This window comes from Mirounga angustirostris, unplaced genomic scaffold (genome assembly GCF_029215605.1).
Source record: "Mirounga angustirostris isolate CCGP_5_RB_7025 unplaced genomic scaffold, mMirAng1.0.hap1 SCAF_2, whole genome shotgun sequence".
Taxonomy (NCBI): Eukaryota; Metazoa; Chordata; class Mammalia; order Carnivora; family Phocidae; genus Mirounga; species Mirounga angustirostris.
The window spans coordinates 106,755,406-106,767,633 of record NW_026991710.1 but is presented as its reverse complement, the minus strand read 5'-3'; the positions used below and the strand labels follow the sequence as shown (position 1 = coordinate 106,767,633).

The window sequence follows — 12,228 nt, the reverse complement described above, 5'->3', positions numbered from 1 at the left end:
TATATAATGATATCCATAGTAGAGAGAGGATACTAGGCAGAAAAACTGGTAAGTAAAAAATTTGGTTGACCTTTGTTATAGGTTGAATTGAGACCTCACCCTCAAATTAATATGAAGTCTTACTCTCAAGTACCTCAGAAGGTGACCTTATTTGAAGAGTCTTAGCAGAGGTAATCAGGTTAAGATGAGGTTATCAGGGTGGGCTCTAATCCAATGACTGGTGTCCTTATTTGGAGACAGATACACATACAGGGAGAATGTCATGTGAACATGAAGATGGCCATCTACCAACCAAGGACAGAAGCGTGGAAGAGATCCTTTCCTCAAAGCCCTCAGAAGGAATCCTGTCAACACTTTGATTTCGTACTTTTAGCTTCTAGAACTGGAGACAACAAATTCTCTTTAAGCCACTCAGTTGGTGGTACTTTGTTACAGAAACCCTGGCAAACTAATTCCACCTTCCTTAACTTATTTCTACTGCTTTAAATAACGTATTTGAGATATTCATATTGTTCCCTTTTTAGTCTATCAATAAAAGCAATACAAATAGAAATTTAAAGAATTATAAATTATTCTTTCTCTTAAATGTTATAAAAATCGTACTTTGTTTTATATCTCTAAAAAAGATTACTCAGCTAAAACAGTTATTACAGTCCCCAATTCTCACTTTTGTATTAATCCAATGACATGAATTCTAGTTGTTGCCAGGGAACCTAAGTTTCAAGTCAGGATATACGGTCAGTCTGGCAGCACAATTTCAACTTACTGATTAAGGAGTTTTTCCATAAAAAATGACCCTCACCCAAACCTTTCAGGCAAATTACAGAGCATTTTAAATAGAGAAGTCAGAATGAATTAAAAATACTCAAACCTGTTACTCCAGGATAAACTGTGAGCACTAAAAGTGCATGTTTAGAAAAAAATGTGTTGCTTTCAGTGCTAGCTTAGCTCGAATATCAATTTATTTCCTTGATTCAAATATTAATAATTTACAAAAGGCAAAAGTTTGTGAAATTTTTTTCTTGAGTTCTCTTACCAATTCTTGGATCAGGATAAGGCACTTCATGTAAATTAGTATAAAACGCTTCTAGTTCAAATGGTTCCTTCTTGTGGAAAGTAATGACTTTTGAAAATGGGGCAGGATGGTTCTTACAGAATACTTCACATTCCCTAAAATGGAGTGGGAAAACAGTTCAAAACAAATAGAAAGTTTTCTATGAATCTAATTACAGAATCCATGTCATTCCTAATTCAAAAGCAGCAACTGTAAAAACCTCTACCCACAAATGTAAAGAAAAAGAATTACTGGTTTTGCTATGAACATGCAATTTGATAGGTTTATGGCTCAAAGTTTTTAGAAAGTCTGTCATAGTAACAGACAATTCTATCTTAAGAAAGAAAGAAAAATTAACTGCAATTAGGTATATTTTGAGGCTAATATACAGGAATTAGTTTTTTGTTCACATATGTGGACCAAATCCTACCCCTTAGTTTCCAAAATAAATACTTGTCATATGTAACCCTTTTTATTCTAGCTCCCTTAAAAAAAACTTTTATTTGAAACTAATTTCAAACTTACAGAAAGGAGCAAAAATAAAAACAGCACAAGGAAGGAACACCTGTATATCTTTTACCTAGATTTACTGTCAGCATTTTATTCTATTTGTTTCATCACTTAAGTGCATACTCCGTGTACATGTGTATTTTTTTCCGAACCAGTGGAGGTTGTTACATACATTATAGCTCTTTACCCCTAAGTACTTCAATGTGTATTTCCTAACAGCGATATTCTCTACTATAACCACAGTACAGCTGTCAACTATAAATTTACACTGATACTTTAACATGTAATCCATATTCCAATTTTTTCAACTGATGTAATAATGTCCTAGTATTTCCTCCTCTCCAGTAGAGGAAGTTTTAAAACCTACATAACAATTCCCACTCTTAAATAGTTTAACAGAAATGGCTTATAACTATTGTTTATAGTGGCCCAGAAACTCACTCTATAATACTATACCATCACCCTATTCATTATGCAAGGTTTGCAAATCTCATATCCATGGATCTTTCCCTCTATCCTAGTTTTCAAGAACCTACATTATCTTTTACTTTCTTATTGTAATCACTAGGATAGGTTTACTTTTCAATGTAACTCCCCATATGCTTCTTATAATTTTTTTCTGCATCACTATCTTTAACTGAAATTAACTTTAATTATCTTTTTAAATTTATTTAGGGCCACCTGGGTGGCTCAGTTGGTTAAGTGTCTGTCTTCAGCTCAGGTCATGATCCCAGGGTCCTGGGATCAAGTCCTGTGTTGGGCTCTTTGCTCAGTGGGGAGTCTGCTTCTCCCTCTGCCCCTCACCCTGCTCATGCTCACTCTCATTCTCTCTCTAATAAATAAAATCTTTAAAAAAAAATAAAGTTTAAATTAATCTCTTACACCCAACATGGGGCTCAAGCTCACAACCCCAAGATCAAGAGTTGCATGCTCTTCCAACTGAGCCAGCCAGTTAACCTCTGAAGTTAACTCTTTTAAAGAACACCATTTCTTGCCTCAAAATTGACATTAGGACATGCCATTTAAATGCTCTGCAAAACATTCAGATCAGACTGATAATCCATATTTTCAGAATTTGTGCGAAAATTTTAGTTTCTTGGGGGTGTAGATGTATAGAGCACAGAACAAAAAATTAAAAGCAACGTCAAAACCTAAATACAGGTTTACCTTATTGTACAAATTATAAGCTCTGAAAAGTAGTCAAATACATTATTTGAAACACAAGTTTTTATTTTGGTAGGGAAGCGAAGCTATTTAAATCTTAAGTAGTTCATGGAAAAGGAAATGTAAATGTCAATAAAAGCATGAAAAGACTGTGGCTCATAATAGTCAGAAATGCAAATCTAATAACAAAGTACTTATTTGCACTTTCAGAATGTTATCTTTAAAAGCATAGAAGAAAATGAGCTACAACAGATAATTCAGCAATGTTAAAAGGAATATAAATTAGTATAATCCTTTTGGTGAATAATGTGGCAATACTGATTATAATAATGCTCATATCCTTTGGGTCAATTTCAGTCCTATATAGTTAACTTACAGATATCCTAAACACAACTAAACAAGAAGATGTGTACAAGGATGTTCCTAATAGCACTGCTTGAATCAGAAAAAAATAGGATTTTAGAGTGTACTGGTTAAATTAATTATGGCACACACAATTGCTGAGAAAATAGTCACTGTCTGTGACATATTTAAAATGACAGACATTTTAAAAAGCAAGTTGCACTGGAGACACTCAGGTAATTTAGAAAGAACAGCTTTTATTTTTGGATATTCAAAAAAATGGACAGATATAAACATACCTGTTAACAATGATTAACTTTGTAAAATGGGCTAAGTAGGAGTTGGGGTATGGCAGATGCAGGTTTTTTAAGTTTTTATATTGCCATATTGCGATTTTATTTGAAAATATGATTTTATAAAATACTAATTAAAAATATGCCATCATGATTTACAGATTATATAATATAGTTCATTTTCTCTAACATCTTATTTAAAAGTATTTGAGAGTTTTAGAAGCGTAAATTCCTCTAGTTCAGAAAGTAGGTTCAATTGGTTATTTACAACAAGTTCTCTAACCAAGGCTTTAAAAGTAACTTACCCAGTTCCATCTTCAAAAGAGGTCTTCCATCTTAATGTGATTGAATAGGGAACAAGGTCTGTTATAGAAAATTCACGCACTTTAAATGCTGGTGAGAGAATCGCACACTGAAAATAAGATATATATACCATATTTAAATCAACAAACACAAAACATACTATAGGTTACCCTGATTGAACTGCTTAATAAAGCCCTTGCAATAAAATTGTTACATCCTAAAAATTACTGTTTTTGGTTACAGCTGAAGTGTCAAGAGTATTTTTATGACCTTACAAAAATATATTTTTAAATCTGAAAAAAGAATTTTAAATGGGAATAATTACAAGAATTCATAAAAGTAAATGTTCTTTCACTACAGTACACACATATTGTCCCATGACAGTTTAAAAACAAATTGGAAAGACACAAGACTTATCTTTCAGGAATAATTTTAATTTATTTTAGCCTATTGACAAGTGGTTTGAACAGATAATATTAAAAGGTCCCTTTAGGCCTATCACCATTTTTCTGGCAAAATATACTCTGTAAAAAAAAAAAAAAAGGAAAAATACCTGTAATGCACATCCTCGTGCAACAGCTTCATCAGCATTTAATGTGGTACTTATGTCTTTAAGAAAAAATTTAGTGATTTGTTCTTTCACTGCAGGAATTCGAGTTGCTCCCCCTACAATTTCTATACTACTTATGTCTTCACGTTGCAAGTCTGTAAAACAAAATTTTTTTTTTTTTTTTTTTAATTTATTTGCGAGAGAGAATGAGAGACAGAGAACATGAGAGGGAGGAGGGTCAGAGGGAGAAGCAGACTCCCCGCTGAGCAGGGAGCCCGATGTGGGACTCGATCCCGGGACTCCAGGATCATGACCTGAGCCGAAGGCAGTCGCTTAACCAACTGAGCCACCCAGGCACCCCCAAAATATTTTTAATTGAGAAAAATAAGATAGTCTTTATAAAAATGTGAACAAAAGACCTTGGAAAGTACTTTTTTAAAAAAATGGATTTTGTTTTTGCTCAAAACAAGACTAAATAGAAAGAAGATAAAAACAAATTTTGGAGAAATGCAAAATTTAATAAATATTAACTATCTATGTGTCAGGCACTGCACTTGGACCAGATGACAGAGTGACAATAAGAACAGACAAGTACCTCATGGGCTCTTCAGAGTCCTTCAATTTTCTAACTTTCACCTCACAAATACCCATAGAAAGTAATGATTACCAAAAATCTTAACAAAAAGCAATCATGTCCCATTTCTACTTTATTTTCATCTTAGACTTTACTTACATATAAACACCTCCAAATATAACTAGTGTTAGTTTTACAATGTAAACAATAACACGAGCCAGGAGTTGTTCTCATAAACCCAGATTCATAGTGCCCTTACTCTTATGAATGAAATTATAATCTCCCTCTCTAAAATGAGAAGTACAAATCTTCAAAAAACAAATAGAAGTTTTTATTGCTTTTACCATTTCCTACCCCATTCAAGTGAGTTAACGCCATGATACAATTTTGATGGTTAGTCTAGTAATTTACACTTACTAGCTTGTTCCATTACTGCTTTTAATGGTGGCTCAACCCTGGTGAAGAGGGAAGCACATAATTGTTCAAATTGGGCCCTGTGGGAAAATGAAATAAAATTCATCATTTTGGGATATAAAACTCAAGTATATCTTCTAAACAGAATGAGAAAAATCAGACATGATCTAAACATAAAATAAGCCAACACTTCTTAAACTGAAAACATACACTGTACCTGTTCATTTTACTAGAAACATCAAGGTCATTCATGAAACACTCAATGTTCAGTGGAAGATCTGATGCATTTGCACTCATTAGCTTCTTCAGTTTTTCACATTCCTGATATAAACGCAACAAGGCCCGAGAATTTTCTTTCACATTTATCTTGTATTTGGTCTTGAACTCCTCACAGAAGTAGTCTACTAAAGCCTCATCAAAGTTCCTGCCACCCAAATATGGATCAAAGGTGGTAGCCAAGACCTGTTTAACCAAAAAACCAGAACTGAATTTTCAGAAATATAAATGCTTTCAAAAAGACAAAAACCAAAAAAAAAAAAACCTTTTAAAATTAAAGTCAAAGCCAAAGAACTTGTGAAAAATCACAGGGGTGTCAAAGCTTGCTACTGCTGATATCAATTATCACTTATATTTAGCCAACATACTTACCCATTCTGAATTATCTGTTTTGGGATGCAGATCCATATATAATTAAAATTAATTCATTTCTGAAATAACTGAGTTACAACAATTAAAACTTCACTATCTCATATCCATTGGCTCTACAATAGCACTGAAGAGGTAGGCCAAAAACCAAGTTCAGGGAGTAAGTCCTAAGTATGTAAACAAAACAAAACAACCAAGAAAAGCCAATCCGAAGATTACAGGTCCGAAATTAGGCCTTCTGACTACTATTTAAAAAAAAAGTGAAGTGGAGAGATAAGAATATAATAAACTTGTTGAGCAATGAGCCCCAGCCAGTGGATGGACGGAAGAGGAGTAGACAAGTCATAGAACTTCAACACTAAACCTCTTGAAAATGCAGGAGCAAGATATCTAGTCTCTCTCCAAGGAGAGCACAAATTACTACTTACACTAGTCACTTAAAAAATAGAACCCCACCGTTGGTGTGGCTCATCAGGTTTTTTTCACAAGGATATGTGATGGAACAATAGTAAGCCCTATAGAAAGCTGTAAACTAATGTGATGGGATGTCATCCCAAGACTCGTATGGAGAATTCATGGATCGACTTCTTGCTAGGACCAGTACTACCCAAAATTAAATGCAAAATTGTGTTGGTATGTGACTAGTGCAAACATGCATCCTTCTGGACAGAAGGGCCACAGATATGGTTACTCTAAGGTATCTACTAAAAAGGAAGGAAGGAAAATGTTCTTAAGTTAAAATTCAAGACTAAATAGCAAAGATTAAAACAATTTACAAAAAACTACCCTATATTCACTATGAGTCATTTCCTTTGAGTTTTCTGATTACAAGGATGTTACTATAAACTGTGAGACAAAAGGCTCTAAAAGGTCCATTGGATAACCGAAAGTATTTCATCTTCTAAGTAACTTCTACACATGTGACTAATGGAGGGAGAGAGAGAGAGAGAGAGAGAGAGAGAGAGAGAGAGAGAACGTAAGTATGGATAAGATGATCAATATAAAATCCAATACAAACTATTAAGATGAGCACACAGAACTAAATGATGCCACATTATAGAAAATTCTGATTAGGACTCCTGGATAAGGAAAGTTTATAAAACAAAGGGAATCATTTTACAAAATGTTTCCTAAGTATATTTATGGATAGTAATGTACTTAATGTTCCCTGATAGGTGACCTAACATCTTGACAATAATAAAAATAGCTAATACATATTACAGGATAAGGCATTCCAAGCATTTTATATACCTTAACTCATTTGTCCTCAAAAATTCTGAGGTAATTACTGATATTATCTTCAAGTGGGGAGCCTGAGATTTAAGGAGGTTATGTAACTTGCTCAAGGTCATAGTTTTTAAGTGGCAGAGCACTTAAGTTCTCTATATTGTCTTACATGCTCTTAACCATTAAACTTATATATAGCAAATCATTTATTTACTTACTTTAAGTTTTCCTTTGTTAAAAGCACAAACTGAGACCTGGTAAGCAGAATGTCCCATATCAATAAATATTACATTTCTTGGTTTCTCATCTAATGGGGGAAGATCCTGTTTATAAATTCCATATGCTAGCGCGACTGTGTAAGAACAAAGAAATCACGTTACTATCAGGATAGCAATCACGTGGAAAACAAAAGATAAGTCATTTTGATACTGCACTTTAATAGAGAGTAATATAAATTATTAGTTTCAAAGTAAATAACTTTTTATAATTTGGTTGTTTTTAATTTTTTCTCTATCCATCTGTAACATAAATGATTCTTACAGCAAATGTAAGACATGTTTAACTTCTAGCAAAATACTGTACTACAAAAACCAAAGGTTACAAGAGCCAGTACATAATGAGTTTAAAAAAAGATAAATGCTTTATATTAATTGGAAAAAAAAAACCCCAAAACTAGAACAGTTTTTCTGACAGTGATTTTCAAATTGCAAAGTGCTCACCTGCAGTAGTTTCATTCATCAACCTCAAACAATTTAAACCTGCAACCTGGGCTGCAGCCATCACAGATCTTCTCTCAGCATCAGTGAAAAAGCTAGGAATCTGGTATTTTAAAACAGTAATTAAATATATTGGTTTGATGTACTATATTTTAAACATCTCATCAATTAAAAATGTAAAATAACTGCTCTAAAACTTATGTAGGGCTTGAGGCAAAGAATGGTGTTCTAATAAAATAAACAAGAAAAAAAATACTAGTTTTTTACTTTTTGGCAATTTCTATACCATAAAGTGTTGACCTAAGTATGAACACAAATTTAAAGCAATTAATAAGATGGAATAATATTTCAGGATTTCCAAAATATGTTCATCTAAATCCTTCTTGTGTTGGGTCTGCTCTATGGAAAAAAAATGTTTGTTCATCTTTGATAATGAAAAATTGAAAGCCCAAGACTGTTAAAATGAGATTAAATATATCTTGGTATATTTGTATAATGGAATCTTATTATGTAGCTGTTAGAATCAGGCAGATCTGAATGGTCATGGAACAGTATCTATATTGCATCAGAAAAAAGGACATGTGTAGCATGATTTTTGTGTAGGTATATGTTACCCAGGAGAATATAGTACCCAAAGGTTTACAGTGGCTATTATCTCAAAGCGAGGCAGGAACTATATTGCAGAGGACTTATGAGGAGCATGTGCTTCTTTTAAAATCACCAAAAAAACATTAAATGTTTAATTAATGTTAATTAAAGACTTTATCAAAAGATAAACTGAGACTTAAACTTATAGTTAAGATTTACATACACTTCATTCTGTCAAACTAAGAAGCACTTTGATTTGTGTCTACAGACAGATTTCTGAAAAGAGAATTAAGTAGGAGCGCCTGGGTGGCTCAGTCGGTTAAGCATCTGACTTAGGCTCAGGTCATGATCTCAGGGTCCTGGGATAGAGCCCTGCTGAGGGCTCTCTGCTCAGCAGGGAGTCAGCTTCTTCCCCTGTCTCTCACCCTACTCGTGCCCCTCCCCCTGCATGTGAGCCTTGTGTGCTGTGTACGTGTGTGCTCTCTCAATAAATAAAATCTTTTAAAAAAAAGCTAATTAAGTATATTCATGTACAAAATGACTTGGGCTCTTCCAATTTAAGTAAGTTGTCTCCAATTTTATTGCTTTTTGAAGCTAGAATTTTTTTTTTTTTTAAAGATTTTATTTATTTGAGAGAGAGAGCGAGCATGAGAGGGGGGAGGGTCAGAGGGAGAAGCAGACTCCCTGCTGAGCAGGGAGCCCGATGCGGGACTCGATCCCGGGACTCCAGGATCATGACCTAGCCAAAGGCAGTCGCTCAACCAACTGAGCCACCCAGGTGCCCTGAAGCTAGAAATTTCATTTAACAGATTTTTTTTTTTTTTTTTAAGATTTTATCCATTTGACAGACAGAGACACAGCGAGAGAGGGAACACAAGCAGGGGGAGTGGGAGAGGGAGAAGCAGGCTTCCCTCGGAGCAGGGAGCCCGATGCGGGGCTCGATCCCAGGACCGAGACCATGACCCGAGCCGAAAGCAGATGCCTAACGACCAACCCACTCAGGCGCCCCATCATTTAACAGATATTAACAACAGGAAAAGAACTTGAATTTTGATAAACCTGATTATCCTGATTTTGGTATTATCCTTCTGACAAAAATCTAAATTATAATATAGACTTTATTTAGTACTCATTGAGCACTTATGTACCAGGTACTTTTCTAACCACTTAGGGATATAATAGTGCATAAAACAGAGAGGGGCGCCTGGGTGGCTCAGACGGTTAAGCGTCTGCCTTCGGCTCAGGTCATGATCTCAGCATTCTGTGATCGAGCCCGGCATCGGGCTCCCTGCTCCAGCAGGGAGTCTGCTTCTCCCGCTCTCTCTGCTGTTCCCCCTGCTTGTGCTGTCAAAAATAATTAAAATCTTTTAAAAAAATAAAAATAAAAAATAAAACAGAGAAAATACTTCCCCTATATAGCTCACAATGGGTCTATCACACTAACTACACAAAGTAAATAATGGCCAAGAAGTTCACAATGTTCTCTTCTGACAATTTCTGATGTGAAATTACTATCAAGTATGGTTAATAGGGATGGATTTGAATTTAAGATGGATTTTAAAACCAAACCCTATTTGATGTATACTTTCAAGTGGCAGTACAATGGAAGAGTTATAAGCAGAGGCTTGGGAATGAACTACGGGGTGTGATTTCTGGCTTACAACTTATTAGCTCTGTTGATTTTGGGCAAGTTATTTAACTTCTGTGTGTCTGTTTTTTAATCTATAAAACTGGAGTTAAAAATATCCTACCTTCATAGGGTGATTCTGAGGATTAAATGAGTTAGTACATATCAAATGCCTATAACAGTGCCCGGCCAAAGGTAAACTCTATTATTTGCTTTTTTTTTTTTTAAAGATTTTATTTGACAGAGAGAGAGACAGCAAGAGGGAACACAAGCAGGGGGAGAGGGAGAAGCAGGCTTCCCGCTGAGCAGGGAGCCCCATACAGGGCTCAATCCCAGGACCCTGGGATCATGACCTGAGCCGAAGGCAGATGCTTAACGACTGAGCTACCCAGGCGCCCCTATTATTTGCTATTATTAAATGGTCAGAATATAAAATATTAAAGCTCTATTACTTTTCTCTCATTTAAAAAATTCTAAATACCTATAAAAATCTAATTACTAAATTCCACTGGAGTTCATAATCTGATTCTATTTTTCTGAGGACATGAGACTCTCGAACTTAGGGAAGTTTAATAGTATTAGAAATATACTCACATTTAAGTGGACAACATGTAACTTCAAAAAGTTATCAGTATATAATGGGATCTCAAGAGATAGAGGAAATGATGGAATGTTCTAAGAATCCTTAAAGACAGACTTTTTCTTTCTGAAAAATACTGCATGATCTCACTTATATGTGGAATCTACAAAAGTTGAATTCATAGAAGCAGAGAGTAGAGTAGTGGTTACCAGGGGCAAGGAGGTGGGGGAAATGGGGAGATACTGGCCAAAGATTACAAAGTTTCAGTTATGTAAGATGAATAAATTCTAGAAATCTAATGTATAGCATATGGTATCTGAAGTTAGTAATACTGTATTGGATATTGGAAATTTGCTAAGAAAGTAGATCTCAGGTGTTCTTGCCACCAAAAAAAAAAAGTACACGAGGAGATGCATATGTTAGTTAGCTCAACTGCAGTAATCATTATCATTTCACTATGTATATCAAAGTGTCATGATGCACACCTTATACGTAAACAATTTTTACTTTAAAGGAGGCACAATGGGTGGGCGGTGCCTGGGTGGCTCAGTTGGTTAAATGACTCCCTTCCGCTCAGGGATTCTGGGAGGGTGATAAATATGTAATATTGATAATGATTGATAGTTGTGTGTAAGCATGTCAAAATTTCTGAAAGTATAACATGTTAAATATATCCAATTTTTCATTTTAAAAAAGATTTTTTTCTGATACAGAATATATGAATATACATAATCTCAAATTCCCAAATGGGAATTTTCAACTTTGCCATAAAATGTTAAGGTCCCTATTAAGTGGGAAGTTAAGGGCAACCAGGAAAGATTCTTAGATAACTGGAACATATAGCAGTCACTAATCATATACATTGGTTTTTTAAGATTCACGGATTATCACAACTGACTTTATGGGAAACTAACTTAATCCTAAACTTTACCAAATAAGGTGGGTTTTTTAAAAAAAAATAAATAAAAAAAAATAAAAATGGATTTAGATTATTTACTAAATTAGATCAGAAAGAATAAAGAGAAGAAATATATTTCAATAGAATATTAATATACTGGAAGGTGTGATTTAAAAGTACTGAAGTAAAACTTACTGAAATCACACAGTCGGCCACTGGTTTCTTCAAAGCATTTTCTGAAGTCTCTTTAAGTTTAGCCAACAGCATTCCAGTTACTTGCTCAATTGCAAAAGGTCTCTCTTCTTCTAGGTACCGCACCTAAAACCAAAAGTTGAGATATTTATTAAGAGTCATTTATTCATCCAATATGTATTTTGTGAGGATCTACTCTATACATGATAGATAGACAACAGTGAAAAAGACAAGTTTTTGCTCGAGAAGTTATATTCTGAAAAGATTATTCTAGTATTACAACCTCTCATTTCTAAAGTTCAAGTGCCTTACACATAGTAATATAACCAAATTGTTCTCAAAAATGTCTTCTGCATTAGCTCTCTGCCTTTCACAATAGTAATTTTTTTTTTTTTTAAAGATTTTATTTATTTTTTGACAGAGAGAGACACAGTGAGAGAGGGAACACAAGCAAGGGGAGTGGGAGAGGGAGAAGCAGGCTTCCTGTGGAGCAAGGAGCCCGATGCGGGGTTCAATCCCAGGACCCTGGGATCACGACCTGAGCTGAAGGC

At 34.6% G+C, this 12,228-nt stretch overlaps 1 protein-coding gene across 2 annotated transcripts in view; it reads right to left on the bottom strand.

Moving 5' to 3' along the window:
• Positions 1-12,228, bottom strand: part of HSPA4L (heat shock protein family A (Hsp70) member 4 like) — a 53,612-nt gene that overhangs the window by 23,951 nt on the left and 17,433 nt on the right. For both annotated transcript variants that reach the window (XM_045880477.3, XM_064585038.1), the window contains exons 5-12: positions 11,681-11,803; positions 7,796-7,895; positions 7,295-7,428; positions 5,422-5,666; positions 5,208-5,284; positions 4,220-4,371; positions 3,669-3,775; positions 1,037-1,170 (exon numbers count right to left, since the gene is read on the bottom strand). In XM_045880477.3, coding sequence (XP_045736433.1) covers positions 1,037-1,170; positions 3,669-3,775; positions 4,220-4,371; positions 5,208-5,284; positions 5,422-5,666; positions 7,295-7,428; positions 7,796-7,895; positions 11,681-11,803 — 1,072 coding nt within the window. The remainder of the gene's footprint in view (positions 1-1,036; positions 1,171-3,668; positions 3,776-4,219; positions 4,372-5,207; positions 5,285-5,421; positions 5,667-7,294; positions 7,429-7,795; positions 7,896-11,680; positions 11,804-12,228) is intronic.